At 47.0% G+C, this 17,861-nt stretch overlaps 2 protein-coding genes and 1 long non-coding RNA gene across 4 annotated transcripts in view; 1 reads left to right on the top strand and 2 right to left on the bottom strand.

Annotated features, from left to right (window-relative positions):
- The window catches only part of ISM1 (isthmin 1), a 38,673-nt gene extending 28,549 nt beyond the window's left edge, over positions 1-10,124 (bottom strand). The window contains exon 1 of the mRNA XM_032684423.1: positions 9,996-10,124. Within this exon, the coding sequence (XP_032540314.1) occupies positions 9,996-10,124 (129 nt within the window). The remainder of the gene's footprint in view (positions 1-9,995) is intronic.
- Positions 10,125-10,297: 173 nt separating this feature from the next.
- Positions 10,298-11,951, top strand: LOC116784544. Of its 2 annotated transcripts, XR_004356121.1 has the most exons (3): positions 10,298-10,446; positions 11,187-11,331; positions 11,548-11,951. It is a non-coding gene; the product is annotated as an uncharacterized LOC116784544 (long non-coding RNA). The 2 variants fall into 2 exon arrangements; XR_004356120.1 differs by lacking the exon at positions 10,298-10,446 and having other exon boundaries at positions 10,946-11,331.
- A 2,023-nt stretch (positions 11,952-13,974) lies between these two features.
- Positions 13,975-17,861, bottom strand: part of SPTLC3 (serine palmitoyltransferase long chain base subunit 3) — a 125,146-nt gene continuing 121,259 nt past the window's right edge. The window contains exons 21-22 of the transcript XR_004356348.1: positions 14,540-14,614; positions 13,975-14,447 (exon numbers count right to left, since the gene is read on the bottom strand). The gene's annotated coding sequence lies outside the window, so the exon portion shown is untranslated. The remainder of the gene's footprint in view (positions 14,448-14,539; positions 14,615-17,861) is intronic.

The following is a 17,861-nucleotide window of genomic DNA, read 5'->3' as shown; positions in this document are numbered from 1 at the left end:
ACAATCAACCCCTATAATGGAAAACGATACTCCAGAAGCTCTGTCCTGACAAACATCTGTTTTCCTATTGTAGGAAGGAATAAGAACATAGGAAAAGTTAAATGCTGGATGCCTAAACAGACTGAATTAAGAAGAGATGGTAGGAGTAATGATGGATGAATTGTAAACCACCTGCAAATGTTAGAATTGCTGCACTCTTCTGCAGACCATTATACGCAGTCTATACTGCAAACCTCCAATAGACAAGGACTGCGCTCTATAAAAATCATGATGAATGCAGGCTTGTTTTTATATTATAGAGGTCCTAATCCTCCTCCTCCTCTGTCTTTGCTCTATTGTTACAACATCAAAGACCAACTGCTGGCCGAGATACAGTCAATATGAAAAGGGCGACCAGCAAATTTACTGCTTGACTTCATTCCCTTTAAATGGAATAGGCACCATGGCCCTTTTTCAAAGTCCAATCGCAGACATATATCTTTTTTATTGGACATCATGTACAATAAAGTGAAGCTGTAACTTGAAAAAAAAAATAGAACACCTTCAAAAAATCCCATGAGGTGAACATTCCTTTATAAAAATATCACTGTGGTTACATGTTTAGAAAAACCCCGGGCACTCCTCAGGGCAAAAGGCATGGGCTGGCTAGGTTATAGTTTAGCTAAGATGCAGACCCATGCCTAATACTGAGCTGGTTTCAAAAAAACCCAAACCAAACCAACTAATAAAAAGTGATATATTTAATTCAGAATGCCAGTGTCATTCAAACAAACCGAAATGGCAGCATTCATGTCACAAGAATCGTTAACTGCTTTGTTACAGCCTGCTCTGTGCAGTGAACCTTTACAGACTTCTTCAGTCCAGAGAATCTTAAAATCAGCAGCACAAAATGCCAATATACACATGGTATCTTAAAAACTTCAGTCTGATTACTGAGGAAACTTCCAGAGACGCTCTCAGAGATGAGAGCTGTAGCTGTAGACATTAACGTCAGGGACAGTTTTATTGCTGTTGTATTGCTAAATAGAGGCTAAATAATTTCTGGCTATAAAATTAAATAGTGTATAAGCAACTCAAATAATGTAGGTGGTGAGTATAGTGTAGTGTTACAGAATCCACATTAAGTATCTATTTTTTTTTTTTTAATGTTTGTTTTAAACTATTTAAACTATTAATCCTTTTTGTTTCTTTGGGTAACTTGTGCAAACAGACATTAGTAAATATCTGGTTACTAATGTTATATCTAGACCAATCCCATACGGATTTTAAAATCCTGCACTAACGTATGTACGTGGCAGGTAAAACCAGGCAAATTTATGTTTTGTTACGCCCATAGTAAACTTTAGCAGCTGGTTTCAGTGGACTAATTATGGTTCCCTCACGGCAAACACTGCTGCTGCTGAGTTACTTCTAAGGCAATAAAGATACCAAAGCTGTGTAACTAATTTTTGAAGCACTAGCTTAAAAAAGATAGCCATCTTATCATTAGGTCCTCTTCACTGCTCTTTCTGTTACAATATGCTCTGTCTTCAGTCACCTCCTCTTTCCATCACATCCTACAGCAAAACTCGTCTGGTACAAGAGCCTCACCTCCTACTCAGCATTCCTGGCACATAGGAAAAAAAGTGTTTCAATGACAATATTCAGTTGTTCAATAACTGAGTGCCCAACTCAACGGGAATGCAAAGGCAAGATGCCCAAAGGAAGCTTTCTGGAAGTTAAACCTGGCCCATGGACAACATGGACTCAGTAACTGCTCCCTAGAAAGGGAGGAAATCCACTTTTGGGGCACACTATCTGGGTGGTTTCTATAGATACTTACACTGTACTAAATGGTTTGAGTACTCAAGTACTGATCCCAACAGCCATGCAGGCAAAGAGGAAATGTTAAATTCCCAAGGAAGAGCAACTGTTGTGGAATAAACAGGCCAGGATTTTTTAGTGGGTATGAAACTAACACTGAAACATAACAGATGGGATTTAATTCACACAGTCTGAAGAAAGCCGCACGCCAAAGCCCAGCTTGCCTTTAGGCATGGGGGTCCCCTGTAGTATGTGCATATCAGTTCTGTAGAAAAACTGAGCTGTGAAAGATTCATATTCAAGGGGATCTTGGGTATGCAGCCAGGACAAGGCATTGATTTTGTGGAAGTCAGTGGAGCAAGGTCAATTTAAACACGCTGAGATCGCAGGTCTAGCTCAGCGACGTAAAAGTCAAGGGATGTTTGAGCTTCTCCTTTCAACATGCACTAACTCCACCAAGAGTGCTGAGAGAAAGATTTCACCTCTGATTTTCCTCTCTCATCTTTAGGAACACCTCCATAACATTAAAAGCTTGGAGGTGAACAACTCCAGGCCTGCTTTCAGCTTGCTGACTGCCAGAAGAGAGGAATAAAAAAGATATGATCCACAGCCATGAGTTCTCCAAGCACTGAAAAACAAGGACAAAAGGATAAAGGAACTGCTCACCAGTACCGCCCACACCAGCTCCTCTAACCAAGCATTACAGTGCCACACAACCGACCGCTGTGGTGAGCCATCCCTTATTACAATAATAAGTTACATTTTACTTTGTTTTCTTTCTTTTTCTGGTATTTCAAATCAAAAGTACATGGAAATACCAACACTGGAAACATTCTGCTCTTGCTGATGTATCAATGAGCTCACTACGCTACTTCTTGGAAATGTTATTCATCTCTACTATGAATTTAGCCTGGCATTTACTGTCTTCAAAACTTGTAAAATAGGCACAATGGTCTTAAAGTGCAACATTAATAACCACTGCATCATTTAATGCTCCCTTCTGCCTCTTACTAAAGCACTTTTTATTTTTCTCTTTAAAGTTACGCTCCATTATTCACTTGTGACAGTGCCTACAGCCTCCATTCAGGCTGGAGACCCTTTTTACACTACACATCGTTCACAAGCTACACCACAAGGCTGGAATCTCAACCTCAATAAGCCAGGGTTGAGATTTTAAAAATAAAATAAGAAAAAGACCCACTCCCACTGAAAGATAACACTTTTAAAAAGTCATTCTTTATGAAGAACATTATTCAGTCAATCCAAAGAGCTGTTAATTAGTGTAGTCTTAAAGCAGATAGCAAGATAAGAATCATAACAAAAGGGCAAAACAACCACTAACCAACACCATGAACAGAACAAAAATTACTCAGCACAACTGGCTAATACCACATTTGCAAGGAGGACTGGCAAAACACATAGAAGAGCAAAAAGCAACCAACTCTGACAGTTAAACCTGCCAAGTCTAGTCTATCACTTTCAGGATGCAAGCACAAAGAAAAACTAGATGGCTTCAATTTTTGAGGTTTATGCTTGTGTAAGGAAACAATTGTCTGCATATATATTTGAAGTATGAGTTCATTTCAAGATTTTAAAGTGGCACAGAAAAATGTTAGCACAAGAAAAGCATGGCAAAATAACTTCCTACCGTTACTTGCATTCTGTGCACCTTTACATAACGAAAGAAAACAAATGAGAAATCCTAAAGGATGAATATTTACAAATCTGTGCATCTTAAAAAAAGAGGCTTTCAAACTGATTTTTTCTTCCCACTGGAATACATGCCAATGACTCGGTTTTCTGAAGTCATGTCCATCTCTGTCTATCTCTGATCTTAGAAAACTTTTCAAACATGCCTAGTGTATGTATTAAGTGGCAGGCAAAGCCTGCATCATCTGCATCATTATCAATACCACTGTCTTCTGCAATTCACTTTCTGTGAAGTTTTCAGATGTGCAACACAACGCAGCCGGAGTTCTCACCTAATCAATCATTCTTTCACTGGTCCTTGTTTTCTTTGAAGATCTTTTCCACCGTTTTGGGACAGTTCAGCATTGATTACTAATACACGGGTGTCGTAGATATGAGTAGAGACAAAAGAACAATGCTGAATTCAAACCATGGTTCCCAATTTATATTCAACACAACCTGGATTGGTTAAACAGATGTCTACCCAGCAAAGGAATTCCACAGCAGGGCAAGGTGTGGAAAAGCTTAGTATGCTGAACCTTTAAGTACTGGGGCTTAGTTACCTATTAGCAGGTCATAAGGTATATGTTAAAAATCATGGGGGAGTATACAGTGACCAGCACCAGACAGCACAAAGATGATGAAATTGTTGGGGTCATAAAAACAAACAGCAGAGCTTCAGCTCTAGGCTTCCTGTTTTCTGTGGACAGCTGGAATCAGAAGAGGAAAGATCTGGGAAATTTGACTGAACCTAAGGGTTGACAACCAAAGCTGGAGGAGATTGTGCCAATCAGGTAAGAGCACAGGGTCAGCAACAGCGTGGTGGTATCACTGTTATAGCTGTGATGGACCAACGGTGTCATTCTGAAGAGAATCAACAAAGACCACAAAATAAAAACTGCTCCAGAACTAGTGCTGACTGTCCCAGTTAGATGAACCAATGTGGAAAGTACCAACCCAGCTCCATCCAGGACCTCTCTGCACCCATGCCTGGCCTCTCTACTCTCATTGTCATCAAGAGCGATCCTTACAGCTTTCCTGGGTTACTTTCCCAGGGACCAGTCTCAAACCCAGCACTCCTTGCATTGCCATGAGTCAGCTCTCTGGCCACCACAGGGCTCAGAATCCCTGTTACCAGGCTTCCCTTTAACCACTCCCTTCACACACAGATAAGGATGGACTGAGAAGAGAAAGGTAAAAGGAGGAATGTCTCTGGGACCCGTCCTTGTAGTAGTCACTGTGGTTTGTGGCTGGCTCGAGGCCCATGGGAATGGACATGAGAACACCATGATGGCCCAGAATTTAGAATTTAGAACAATACCCACTCTGCTTTTTTTCCACACAAATAGCCCAATAAAGGGAAATGATCCTAAATCTTGCTCAAATCATAAATAACTCAAATATGCTCTTCAGTATAAAGCAATGGGAAAAATCTCTGAGCTATAGTTACAGAGACAAAATTGAGAGGCACCCTGTGATTTAATGCCAGATATTTATCAGTGGTGACCCAAGATGAGCAGTACAGTAACTGTTAGCTGTTGAGCTGAAGAGATGCTCAGCAAAATACGCCTCATCCAAACATCTTGGTGAAATTTAATGCAGGAAGTTCCTTTCGCACCTGCCTAACATTGCTCCTTGCAGCCATAACTAAATACAATATTCTTGGATCCCTGTTCTGAATTATTGCAGTAGTCTAAGATACTAGAAAGTTTGTCACATCCTACCCTGAAGGTGTGGTAGCCCTTTTCCACCAAAGATGCTTTAGTTTGCTAGGAAATTAATTAAAGTGATAGGTATGAAGTTTAATTAATACTTTCTGGAGTTTTCTTGAAGCCAAGCTGGAAAGGTGAAAGAATCTCTCCTAGAAGCAATGGATGCCAGAAAATGGTGCTCTGCTCAGTGCAGCAATCTCAATCCTTCATCCTTGTTTCCCGTTTTATCCTTTGCTTCCATGCATGCAGCAGCAGCACACGTAAGCTAATGACTCTTCCCTCCCCCTCGATCCTGGAACAAGCCACAGCCCACTAGCAAAACCACTAAAGAGCACACATAATTCTCTCCCTTGGGAGATGAGAGAATGAGCTGCACATGGTCTAAGTCATTCCTAAAGCTTAGTGCACAACTAGAGGAACATATGCCAAAGGGTGAGCTTTAGCTAAGAGTGTACACAGCAAAGCCTGCTGAGACCAGGCAGGTTTTACTGTCCCTGCCAAAAAGCACAGAACAGGATCTTCTGCGACGAGGAACCACCTCACCAAAAGAGATTTTGGTTTGCAGAGGATCAGTCTGCCTCATTCACAAGTCACCTGCTCTGAAAGTTATTCATATGAACTGCTCTTAAGGCAGAGAAGGATTTAGTGTTTGTATTAAACACACGATGTACATCCACTTATTGGCATCTCACATAGGCTAAGGCCAGTCTGGAAAATGGGAACACAGAACGTGGAGTCGACAGTTTTTCAAGGACGACTTAGACGATCGGTTCCTATTAGAACTAACCAAATGTAAAGCTCCAGAGCTCAAATAAGCTTTAAAAAACCTCAGTCTAAAACTCTCCCAAAGTAAACAGCTTGAGTCCTACTTAACTGAGGAAGCCAGAAAGCTGAAATATGCCACTGTATCCAACTGGAGATCGTTTTGCTAATTGCCTGAGTGTAGAACAAGGGTCAGCAAGAACGCACAGGCCCTGAAAAGACTGAAGTGCAACCCAGCAAAGGCAGCAGACAGCACACACCATTGTTGAGCCTCTCATGGTGTTGAGCTGTGGACCTTCAGAGAAAATTTAAGAGCTCAGCTCCGTAAAGGGCTCCTCACGCGCCTTGGAGAGCGACTCCTGTGCAACCGTTTGTAAGCAGCAGAATGTGTTTCTCCTGGTAGGGCTCAGGGAACGTTTCTGACACACTGTAATTGCTAACATGCTCATTGAGGAGGGGGGCAAGGACAGGAGAAGGGCGATTAAAGGGAAAAATCTGTTTTTCAGCACTGTGCTCCTTTTCGAATTATGTTCTCTTACATGGCCCCAGTTTTAAGCACAATTACCGAGCTTCAGGCTAATGTAATACTGCTGCAAGGATCGCAGTGGAGAGTCTGACTTCATGTGCTATGGCATATATTGTTGGTGGCTCTGTTACTGCATTTTACAAGGTCATTTTTCTTGGTGTGGGAACACTGTTTTTCTTGGTGTGCAAGGCCTGCTATGGAAAAATTAGAAGTGAGGGGAATAAACTTCTCGATGAAATATTTTCTCTCAGAATGAAAGGACAGATTTTAGAGCATCGTAAAGTATTACAAATGTCTTCCAAAATTTATGTTCAAGCCTTCTCTTCATCTTAGAACTATGTAAAAAGACAAAAACATACCAAAACAGCATTTTTCCATCTCTTAATACAACTTCACTTGCTCTTCTTCAGAAGCAAAAGTTTGTACTTCCTTAATTCACAAATATACTCCACAACAGACTCTGGATGCTAATTAAATTAGACCTAGAAATCTCATCAGAAAAAACCCAAAATCTCCTCCCTCTCCAAATCTCCTTTTTTTTTTTTTGTTTTTTTTTTCCTTCGGAAGAGATGGAAGAAGGGGAATAAAATCTGATTGAGAAACACAAGGCTGATTCCCTCTCATAACTCCAGACTGTGACATATTTTACAACTCCAATCTGGATTTCCCATCTTGTGTTAGTTTACACTACCACAACCCCATTCTAACAGCAGGCCCAGCACCCATTTCTGCAGCAGTGAACCGAGGGAGCCTGTGCCTGTATCTCACCCATCCCAAAGAGGACCAGAGGAGTACATTAGGATTTTCTCTTCAGTGCTGCTCCATTGCAACCAGACACAGTGACACAAGACAATCCCAGACATCTGGAATCTCTGGAGACACACACAGAGCGGGGAAGGGCACCAAAGGGAAAAATAAGAGGGAGGAAGAAACGATTTGTTTAATTTTAGGATTGAAGATATTTTTTTCTGTATTTCTTTCATCTATCAGTCTAATTAATTGCAGGGGTCAACATGATTGAAAGACCAAAAGAAATCAAAACCTATCCTCCAAAATCCTTCCTTCATTTGAAGGACCAAGGGATGGGAAAAACAGAAGCTCTTCCTCCCTTCAAAATGCTTACTATTTAAATCTCCAACAATATTTTAAGATTACTAAGGATTCCTCCTGAATCTGTTTTAAGTAAAAACGACCCAATTCTGACCACTTCATTTGTGCAAATTGACTGCCTAAGCCCCCCAAAATACCATGTATTGATAATTGAGGGGCTTTTGATACAAATTTGCCATGTCAAAAGACATCTATAAACAGTTGCTCCAAAGATTACTCTTTCATGGACTTGCCACATTTCTTCACCAAATGAAAAAATGACCTAATCACCTCTTCCGATCTTTTCTCTCCACAGACCTACTAAGACAGAAAAAACCTGAGAGATTTCTAAGTGCTTTTGTCGACAAGTCTGGGTTTGTGTAGTTTTGTTTTCTGCACTGATTCTCTAGCTTGGAGTGCAGGGCACTAGGATTTTGTGTTTCACTTCAGCATGTGCCACGATACAGCCCCAAACCCCGTCAAAATCAGGAGATCCCAGTGCAAACTTGCCATCGAGATCTATATTATGATGCTCTGAATGGAAGTATCTGCCCGTCAGAGTGCAACTTCCTAAAGCAGGTTACAAGATTTTCCAGCTAGTAATAGAATCCATGGAAGTCACAAAACCGAAAAAATTGATAGGCTTCCATCTGTTTAACCGATTGCTCTAATCAATATCCTTTCCCCCCGTAATGTCTTGTACAGACCCACTCTCTCAAATGCATAACTGCAGAATCAATTCAGTTGGGAAGTATATAAAAATTTCAATTCTACAAATGGCAAAACACGATGAAAATATGAACTGCTAAAGCTATCACGATGCTTAAAGGCACAGAGTTGATTAAAGTAATCTGTAAAAAAATCACTGGACAGAAAAAAATTCTTGAAGTCAATAATTAACAGATATTCACGAGACAACCAACTACAATGACAATAATCCAGGATAATTATCTGAGGATGACTTTCCTCTTAGTTCACCCTAACCTTACAACAGTGCTCTAAATGGAGCTCCTTGGGGAAATGGCATCACCCGGAGTTCCCACCTGCCCAGATGTTTCCCTCATCATGTTACAAGCCTGTCAAGAAAAGGCAAATTCAGGATTATTCTAATGATAGCAAACACCTCATAAAAAACTTCTCCAAATTTACTTTTCCAAGGAACATCATGTCAAAAGGCATTTCGAGTGCCCACGAGGAAAGAAAGCATCATTTATAAAACATTTTGACCAGAAATCTTGCAGATATTAAAAAAAAAATCTTGGAATGTCGAGCTGGTGATAAAACTGCAGCTCAAAAGAGAGACAGGTGGGGCCTTACCCAAAGTGCTGAGCACTCCCAAGCAGGACTCCCACCAAGTCCAGCAGGAGATATTCTGAGTTAAGAAGAACTTACTCCAGTTTGTGACTGGGACGCTGAGTCTGCAGATCTGGGTTCCCTCCTGCAGCTGGTGGGTTCACTTTGTGCAAACAGAGTGACCAGTACAGCCTGGTCTCTCCTTAATTTTCATTGTGCCTTATGGAAACGTGCCCTGCTGGGACCATGATTCTTTCCAGGATGATAGAGCAGTTTACGTAAATTTATGGTGATAATAATTATACATTTTCTGTCAACTTGGTGGTTGAGTTTTCTTTAACGCTTGGATGCAGGGCAAAAAAAGTTGGTCAGGGCCCATGCAGCTGACGGGAGATTTACAAGCTTTGCCTGGGGAGGCTGATGTTTCTGTGGCTTTGATCACTGTCTCCAACCATTACAAATGAATGGCAACGTGTGATACTGAATCAAAAAGTATCACCTGCGAAAATAAGGAAACAATAAAAAAAGTCCTTTACCTCTGCTGGACATAATACACCGTTGGGTTGCATGGGATCAGAAGACTGGAATGGGCTGGCTAGGTCACAAGCACCTATGACCCTAAGTTTCTCAGCTATTTCAGGACTAAATGTACAACCGTCTCTTGACGCTTTCCAAGGAAAGCCACGCTTTTTGTTCCGGTATTTCCCATCACCATACAGCTCGCTCGCTGTACCCTCACAAAGAGGTGCCCTGGGTGGGATTTGCTTCTATCCCTCGCTTGCCCCAGAAGCGCTCCCAAAGTGTCGTCGTCCCTGCGACCCACCTCCGACACAGCGGTGACACGCGTGGGAGCCGCCCCGACGCCTCCAGCGCGGCATCGAGCCGCGGCTCGGGGAGCTCTGCCCTGGACAGTGTAAAGCCAAGGAGGGCAGAGGACGCTCAGGGAAAGCCCTGGGGCGGGGGAACCCTGGGGGTCGGGACAGCGCGGCCGGAGGGGACAGGAGGAGGAGGCGGCGGCGGCGGCCGGGGCAGGTGCACGGCGGCGGCTCCCGACAGCCCGTCCGCCCCCGACGGCCCCGGGGGACGCGGGTGTGTTTTGGGGGAGGCGGGGCGGCACTCACCTGCCGCTGGCTGTGGTTGCCGGCGCCCGTCGGGGCGTGGGGCTCCCCGCCGCCGCGCAGCACGGTGATGTGCAGGGTGAGCAGGAGCAGCCCCAGCAGCAGCAGCAGCTCGGCCGCCAGCCGCACCATCCTCTTGAGCCGGGCGGCTTTAGGGCCCCGCGGCGGCGGCCGCGGAGGAGGCGGAGGCGGAGGAGGAGCCGCGGCGGCCGCCGCCGCAGCCGCCACCGGGGCCGCCGCCGCCGGAGCGGCCCCGGCCGCGGCCCCGGGAGCCGCAGGACGGGCGGCGGGGACCGCGGCGCTCTCGGCGTCGGCGGGGCGGGCGGCGGGCGCGGGGCAGCGGCGGCAGCAGCAGCAGCAGCAGCGGGGGCCGCCGCCCCACGGCGGAGCCACGTCGGGGCGGGACGGCGCGGCGGCCGCCAGAGTCCCGGCGGTGCCCGGCGGCGGGCGGCAGGTACCCGCGGCGGGGCCGCGGGCCGGCGGCGTCTCTGCGGGCGGCCCTGCAAGAGCCCAGAGGCACCGCGGGCCGTCGGAGCGAGGGAGCGGGCGGCCGAGCCCCCGCCGCCTCGGGGAGCCGCGGCCGGCGCGGAGCAGCGGGGCTCGGCGGCCGGCGGGGAGACGCTGCGAGGACGGGGGGAGCCGGCAGCGTGTGTGCGAGGGAGAGGGAGGAGGGAGGGAGGGCGAAGCGGGGGGGCCGGGGACGAGTCTCACATGGCGGGGAAGCCGGGACGCTCCGAGGGGAGGAGAGAGCTCGGGGCTATCGCCTCCCTCCGCGCGCGGGGATGGGGGTGGCCCCTGGACCAGCTTCTTCCCCCCCTCCCGCCGCCGTGTCCTCGCCCGCCCCGCCGCTCCCCCCTCCCCTCGCGACGCCCGTCGAGGCGTCGCCCTGCCCTGCCCTGCCCGCCCCGCCGGGCCCGCTCTGCCCCGTGTCCCCCCGGCGGGGGTGGCACCGCTACCCCCGCCCGCTCGCCGACCTCGACGGGGCGGCTGCAGCTCCCCTGGGGAAAAGAGGGGCAGATCGCTGCTTCCCGACCCCCTTCCTCCTCCTCCTCCTCCTCCTCTCTACCTCCTGGCTCGGCCGTGGGAAATGGAATGGGAGCGCGGAGGGCGAGGGGCTGCAAAAAGCTTCAGCTGCCCTCTGTCCTCCCGGGGAGCTGGATACCTGGCTCCATCTCTCCTCTCTCTTCCCTCCAGTGCCCTAGGGCTGGCAGGGGCAGCGCCGCACTCTCTCCTGCCACCGTGCGTGCGTGTTTGCAAGCGGCCGCCGCGCCTCCTGGCTCCTGCTGCTGCTGCTGCTTCCAGACCCACTTTCTCGCCCCCTCGCTCTGTGTCGGGAGAGGTACGTGTCGGATGCTTTTATACTGCCCTGCCTCCCTCCCCTGCTGTCCTCTCCCCTTGCTCCCCCCCTTTCCCTTCTCCCTTTCTGCAGCTCATGCTCCAACCTAGCATGTCCCCCCCCACACCCTGCTCCCCTCCTCCCTGTGCCGACCTGCCCCTCTGCAAGCCCTGCTTTGCCAGGACACCCCACTGCTGCACCCACAGCCCTGTCCCACAGACGGCTGCACCTTGTGTCCCGACTGCCACCACTGCTCCCCTGGGACAGAGCTGCACTGAAGTGACACATCCCCTTCAGCAGGTCTGTGTGTCCCTGGTAGGACTCGGGCCACTGGGGTTTGACACTCCTCACCCTTATTTCCCTTCCTCTTGCTTGCTGGCTGCCTCAGTGCCATGGAGAGAAAATTCTCTCTCAGATGGGAGGCCCCCAAATTTAAAAGTAACGTGGATTTGAAAATACGTGAAAATCAGACTTGGATTATCACCTGCTGTCAGTATCTTTGCATCCAGTCTTAGGGAACCAGACCTCTTTCTGAGTGCTCAAGATGCAGCTCAGTGTAACAAGAACAAATACAGCTCAAATCAGTTTGAAGCATAAATAAAGTCACCTATCAAAAGATGGGAGTTTTGGAATCTTTGTCGTCATTCTTCAAAATTGGGAAGGTAATGTGTAAGAATGAGGATACAAGCAATCATGGCCTGTGTGAGCGTGTCAGAGCTGGGAGGCTGAATTGGTACCAAACGGGGAAAAAATATTCCGAAACATTTTCAGCCTGAGACCAATGTACTCAGCAGGGTTCCTGCAATGTGAGGGTGAGATGTTCTTCCAGTGTACAGTGCCAGCTGGGACTGAGGTGATCATGGGAGCCTCAGCCCACAGTGTGCCCAACCTGGAAAGCTGGCACATTTGGGGCATGAGGAGAGTCAGAGCTCGTGGGAGATTTCTTGCATGTCTTGGTGCATCTGAAGGCTGTGGTCATGAATGAGTTGGAATGATGTCCCATACCCTTCCAGTCAGATGGTTTTCCCTTCCAGTGATAACCACTGTCTGTGAATACTCAGGAATCAGGCAGGAATACGGTTAAAATAATTGCACTGGCATATTGTTCAAGATGTGACCAAAGCCACAAAACCCAAACCTTCAGATTTAAGGATTTTAATCCACAAACATGTTCCGTGATAGCACTGCAGTAGGAACAGTCAGCTCAGGGGATCGTCCGGGGTAGGGACTTCCATGGGGCTGCCCTGAGCACGTCAGAGTGAGGTACAACCCCTCCATCTCGTGAAATCACTCGTTGATAAATACCCAGTATCACACTGATACTCTTGGTTATGCAGCAAATCATCCAGACCTATTCCATATTACATAAAGCCATAACAGCCTGTGGGACTGTCACGTGGCTTTTAAAAAATGTGGTGCCTTTTTTTTTTTTTTTAACCCAAACATTCCTTGGGCTAATCAAAATACTGAGAAGATAAAAACACTGATGTGCTTCAGCTGTCATCAGCCTGGGCTCTCCTCCTGCCACCATCGCTGTGATCCTGGTGCCAGGCATGGCGGCGAGCACAAAATGGGGTGGTTACAGAGGCAACGAAGAGGCACAAGTGTCCCCCAGGTTTGCCAAAGCCTGACCGTACCTAGTGGCTGTCAGTGGATCCCGGCTGCTGAAGGAAAGTGGAAACTTGGCATGTGAGATCTGTATTTCAGAGCTTAATAGTACAAATCGACAGCCAGAGTGAGACTGAAGGCTCGTAATGCGAAACAGTCCGAGTGACAGCCTGGTGGAAAACACACACATGGATCTGCTGCCGAGCTCTGGGTAACGCAAGTTCTCCCTCGCCTTATGAAACTGAACCAAGAGACATCTTTAATCCAGATGAGATGGGCCCGAGCTGGTGCGCATTTCCTCGTGGCACATTCGTGCATTAAGCTGTTGTGCAAAGCCAGAGAGGGGCAGAGCGATGCAGCCACTGGCAACGAGAAACTGAAGCCTCTTCCCACTGGAAGAAGTTGGTGTGAAAGTGGCGCTTGGGATAATGCCTGCGTGGCTGTGCTGGGAGTGACTGGGCAGTGTGCACGCTGATGGGGGTGACTGCACAGTGTGCACACACGTGCACCAGAGATGCCCATTTAAATTCATGAACACTGTTAAATCAGCAGATGATTTCACCAGTGAATCCAGAAGGCTGAATTGCAACCTGGAGGGAAATGGGTTTAAAGGCAAAGGGGGAAGATCTCTTTTCCTGGCTGGGTGAACACTTGCTCCAGCAGCCACCATCTAGTCCCTGGAAAATGAAGTCAGGGTTCGTCCGGGGAAGGAGATCCATCAGTAGCCTGAGTGGGATGCTGCTCCTGGGATATGGTTCTGGGCACTCAGCAGGGACGTGGGTCTGACAGTGGTGCCGGAGTAAGGGAGGTGTGTTCCTTTGATAGCTGCTTCCCTGTGAAGGTACACAGCTTGCATCTCATCCCTCCACCTCCATCTTTTACCTTCCACTTCTCTTCTCTTTGGTGATAAAGGCAGTCTCAGCTCCTGTGCATTCCCAGTTCCTCACCAGTTCCAGGGGAAACACACTGAGCCCAAGCTCTTCAAAACAGAGTTAGTCACGCATCTTTATGCAGCACTTGTGACACGATGAGTGTGGTACATGGTCAGGCAGTGTAGCTCAGCTGATGTGAGAGGAGTCAGTAAGCTGTGGTAGCTCACCTGCTGTCCTGCCTCTCCTCAAGCTTCCCAAGTTCTCATTGCACAGCTTCCAGAGGGGGTTGTGGCTGTCCATGTTGCAGCCTCCACCACGTGAGGAGGACTCTCACGGGGAGATATTTCAAGGGTCTGTTGGCTCCAGTCATGACACTGCCAGATGAAAGGCCCCATAGTCTCCCCTACACCAGCCTGTTAACAAAAATGCCCAGCAGTTGTCCACAGCCACTGTGCCACCTTCAGTGTTCCAGGCCAGTGTTCCAGTGTCCAGGGCTGAATTTGTGATGTCCTGCTGGTGGTGCTCCTGTCTCCTGCCATGGCCATCGTGTCTGAACACCCCACGTGCTGTCCACCACGCTGCCCAGGGCCAACCCCTCTGCATCACTGGTGCAGGCACCTACACTTGGTGTTAGGAGTCCTGAAAAAGCAGAATATTGCCTAACTGAGACACAGCACATTACAGAGGCTGGGTGGTCCTAGTGACTGAAATGAACAGTAGATCGATTGTACCTGGTCAAGTGTGAAAAATCCTCACTTTGGATGAGTGCCACCAGGTGACAACCTTCCAGGCCAGCATGAGAATAGCTGGATAAGGAGTGGAGAGAGAAAAAAAATCAGTTTGATATAATATAAAACAACATAAATCACTTTATATGCTTTATCTCAGAAGTGAGGAGGACACAGAGGTAGGAGCACCACTGGGTTTTATGTCAGAGTATCACTTGGGTCCTATGCCCCAGCTTTCCCAGCAGTTAAAAAGTGCTTACCTGCTTGTCCACTTTACCCCTTTCCTGTCCATCCTGGCGTCGCTCCAGGACTGTGGAGGCATCCTGTCTGTAAGATCTGTCAGCTTTTCAGAGCAGCATTGCTGGTAGAGCCCCATCTGCCCTCCTCAGCCTGCGCCCACTCCCAGGATGCCGTCGTTTCATCTTTAAGCCTGGGGGTTGCTTTAAAATTATCAGGGATGAAAACCTGGCTCCACTGAAGTCCTTGGCAAAGCTCCCATTGACTTCAGAGGAGCCAGGATTTCACCCTAAGACGCTTTGTAGATTATTGGTGAATGGAAAGCATACGTCTGGCTTCTTGAGGGTTATTATTGTTGGTGGTGACCTCTGCTCTGGCAAGCATTGAGCAAGGCTGGGTTGAAACAGATGGCTAAAGCCTTCCCTGCCACTTCCCCTGCTTCCTCACAGGGGCTTTGCTTTACGGCTCATCATCTTGGATGCTGCTTATCAAGGAATACCTTCCCGTTGCCTGCCGGTGGAATTTAATGCCTGTTTGCCCACATTCCCCTTCCCCCAACGCCAGTAGATCAGCAGATAGGAGACAGAATGGCTGATTAGCTTCTAGCTCCAACCTCTTAGCTGTAAGCTGCAAATGCACACACAAGGGTCTTCTCTAAAAAAAAAAATAAGAGGGAAAAAAAAAGAATAACATTCCCCTGCAGGCAACCTAAGTCTTCCTGTGACTCATGGTTCCTTTATCTCAATAAATTACAACTTGAATAGTAGTCACCCTCTTTTTAAAAGAACTGATTAGCTTAGAATTCTCCATTTTTCTGCTTCTTCTAGTGATTTCCTTCCCATCTACATATTTTGCCACCGGCTGGGGTCAAGATTTCTGAATTCTGCGGTGCCTCGTGTGACAGGCTGGAAATTCAGCGGCCACTTTATTAAAACTTGCAGCAAAAGGGGAGATGTATAACGAGTCTGAATTATGGGATATGGAAATGGAGAAAACTGTCAAGCCCAGTTTCCCAACTGTTAGGTGTTTTTTTAAAAAATATCAAATTCTGTTTATTTTACACTCTGCCACATTTTCACTTTTCAATATGCTGCACATTTTTGTACTGATGATGTGCAACTGCAGTGTAGCATTTGCCAAGATGTGGCAGTAGGGGACTGTGGGAATCAGCATGCCGGGCAGTGCTTTTCCAAAAAGTGCCCAAAGAGCCTGAATTCCGCTGACTTTCACAAGAGCTTGCCACAAGGCAATTTTTGCCTCTTTAGAGAAATGCAGTGAAACCAGCAACCCCCTTCCCTCTGAACACAGTTCAGGCACTGCCGAAGTGCCTGAATTGGCATAGTGGACCCAAGTGTTCAAGAGTAAAGGCTCGGTTCCCTGACTGAGTCACCTTGTTCAGTGAGTCACATAGCACATCAGCTGAAGCTTTCCCGGTGGTTTTCCAGCAGCAGTGCCAGGCATGTGGCAGAACTGGCCCCCCAGCCCAGAGCAGGGAGGCAGCCCCCTGTTTTGGCAGCAGTGAGCCATTAAATTGGCTCATCCACTGAACCAACTCAGCCAAATTTGTCATTAAATTGAAATTATTACATATAATAACAAATAACATGGCAGCTCACCCTGTGCATACCTACACAGGCAGTGGGTTCTGAAGGGAAAGTGCTTTACAGGAACACTGGTGGGAGCCAAAAGCAGAATGAGGAGGTGATCCTGGCCCAGCTGATGGCTGAAAAAGTTGTAAATCACCCTAAGGGGTTGTGTGACTGAGGTTTGAGTTGCCTGATCACTTCTGACAGGTCTTGCACTATGTTCAGCAGTGCAGCAGAGGAGCAGCCAGCCTGTCTAATAGTAAAAAAAAAATAGACAAACACAGCAATTCACACCTTCCACAACTATGGTTTTCAACCCTTCACCTCCCCAGGGGAAATATCACATTACTGACTTGCAATTGGCTTTTTTTCAAGACTACTTTTGTGACTTTGGAGATCAGAAGCTTAAATAAATAATAATAATAATAATAAAAGAACCAGAAAGCCAGCGGAGGCTGAAGGACAGCTCTGCAGCAGGAAAGAGAAAGGAGGATTTCATAGCAACTGCTATGATGGTGGGTGAGATGAAGGGCTGCCTCCTAAAGGAGGCATTGCCAGAAGGCCTTCATTCCCACAGGTGAAGAAAAATAGAGCTCATTTATTGGTGGCTTCAGATGATATCACCTGAATTCACTTAGGTGATTTAACACAGCTGTAGCACAGACTGTGCAAGGTGACTAGAACTCCTGCTACTGTGTTGCTGCCCTGGCACAGGCAAGGATCTGCCTGGTCTAGTTATGCCTCCTGGACGGGGGATTTGGGGATTTTATTTTGTTGGGTTTACTCAGTGGGTTCCTCTGCTTGATAGTTGACACTTTGTATTTCCTAATATCTTTGTGTAGTGCTTTGTCAGGTCAAAATTATGCCACATCAATGAAACATTCAGTTTTGAAACCTGCATATTCTAATGCCTCTCATACTCAAGTGCTGAATTTACACTGAGGTTTCTCAGCTCAACTTTGAGCCAGTGCTTTAGTAATCAAATAGTATTAATGATAAACATCCTCTTCTATAAAGCAAATGTTTCCAGATAAACACTGCACACCACAAACTGAAGCAAGTGGAAAAATGCCACAGTCCTGTCATTAAAGAAGGACTTTGTTCAACAAAGGTGGCAGAAACATGAAGAGTGAGGGCAGCTTTTTTCCCCTGCCATTTGCCTCTTTCTCTTTCCCCAGATCTGAGCCTGATGACAAATGCTATATTCCCTGCAGAGACATCTGAATGATCGGCAGCAGGTCTTTTAAAACATCTATGTTTTCTGAGATGCAGGGAAAAAGCTCTTAGGGGAAGGAAATCTTTGTTCTGTAGGGATTGTGACAACGAGCTCAGCAAAGGCATTTCTGTTACACAGCCATTTGGCTGCAAGGAAACAGCAAGAACAGTTACTACTGCAGGTGAAGAAATCATTTAAATTATCACGTGTCCCTTAATTTTTTTATTTTTTTTTAAGCTGCTGAGGTCTAAACTATTTTCTCCTGGACTAACGATGGTGGTTTGGA

This window comes from Chiroxiphia lanceolata, chromosome 3 (assembly GCF_009829145.1).
Source record: "Chiroxiphia lanceolata isolate bChiLan1 chromosome 3, bChiLan1.pri, whole genome shotgun sequence".
In the NCBI taxonomy this organism is placed as follows: domain Eukaryota; kingdom Metazoa; phylum Chordata; class Aves; order Passeriformes; family Pipridae; genus Chiroxiphia; species Chiroxiphia lanceolata.
The sequence above is the reverse complement of the archived record's forward strand: the minus strand, read 5'-3'. Positions and strand labels throughout refer to the sequence as shown.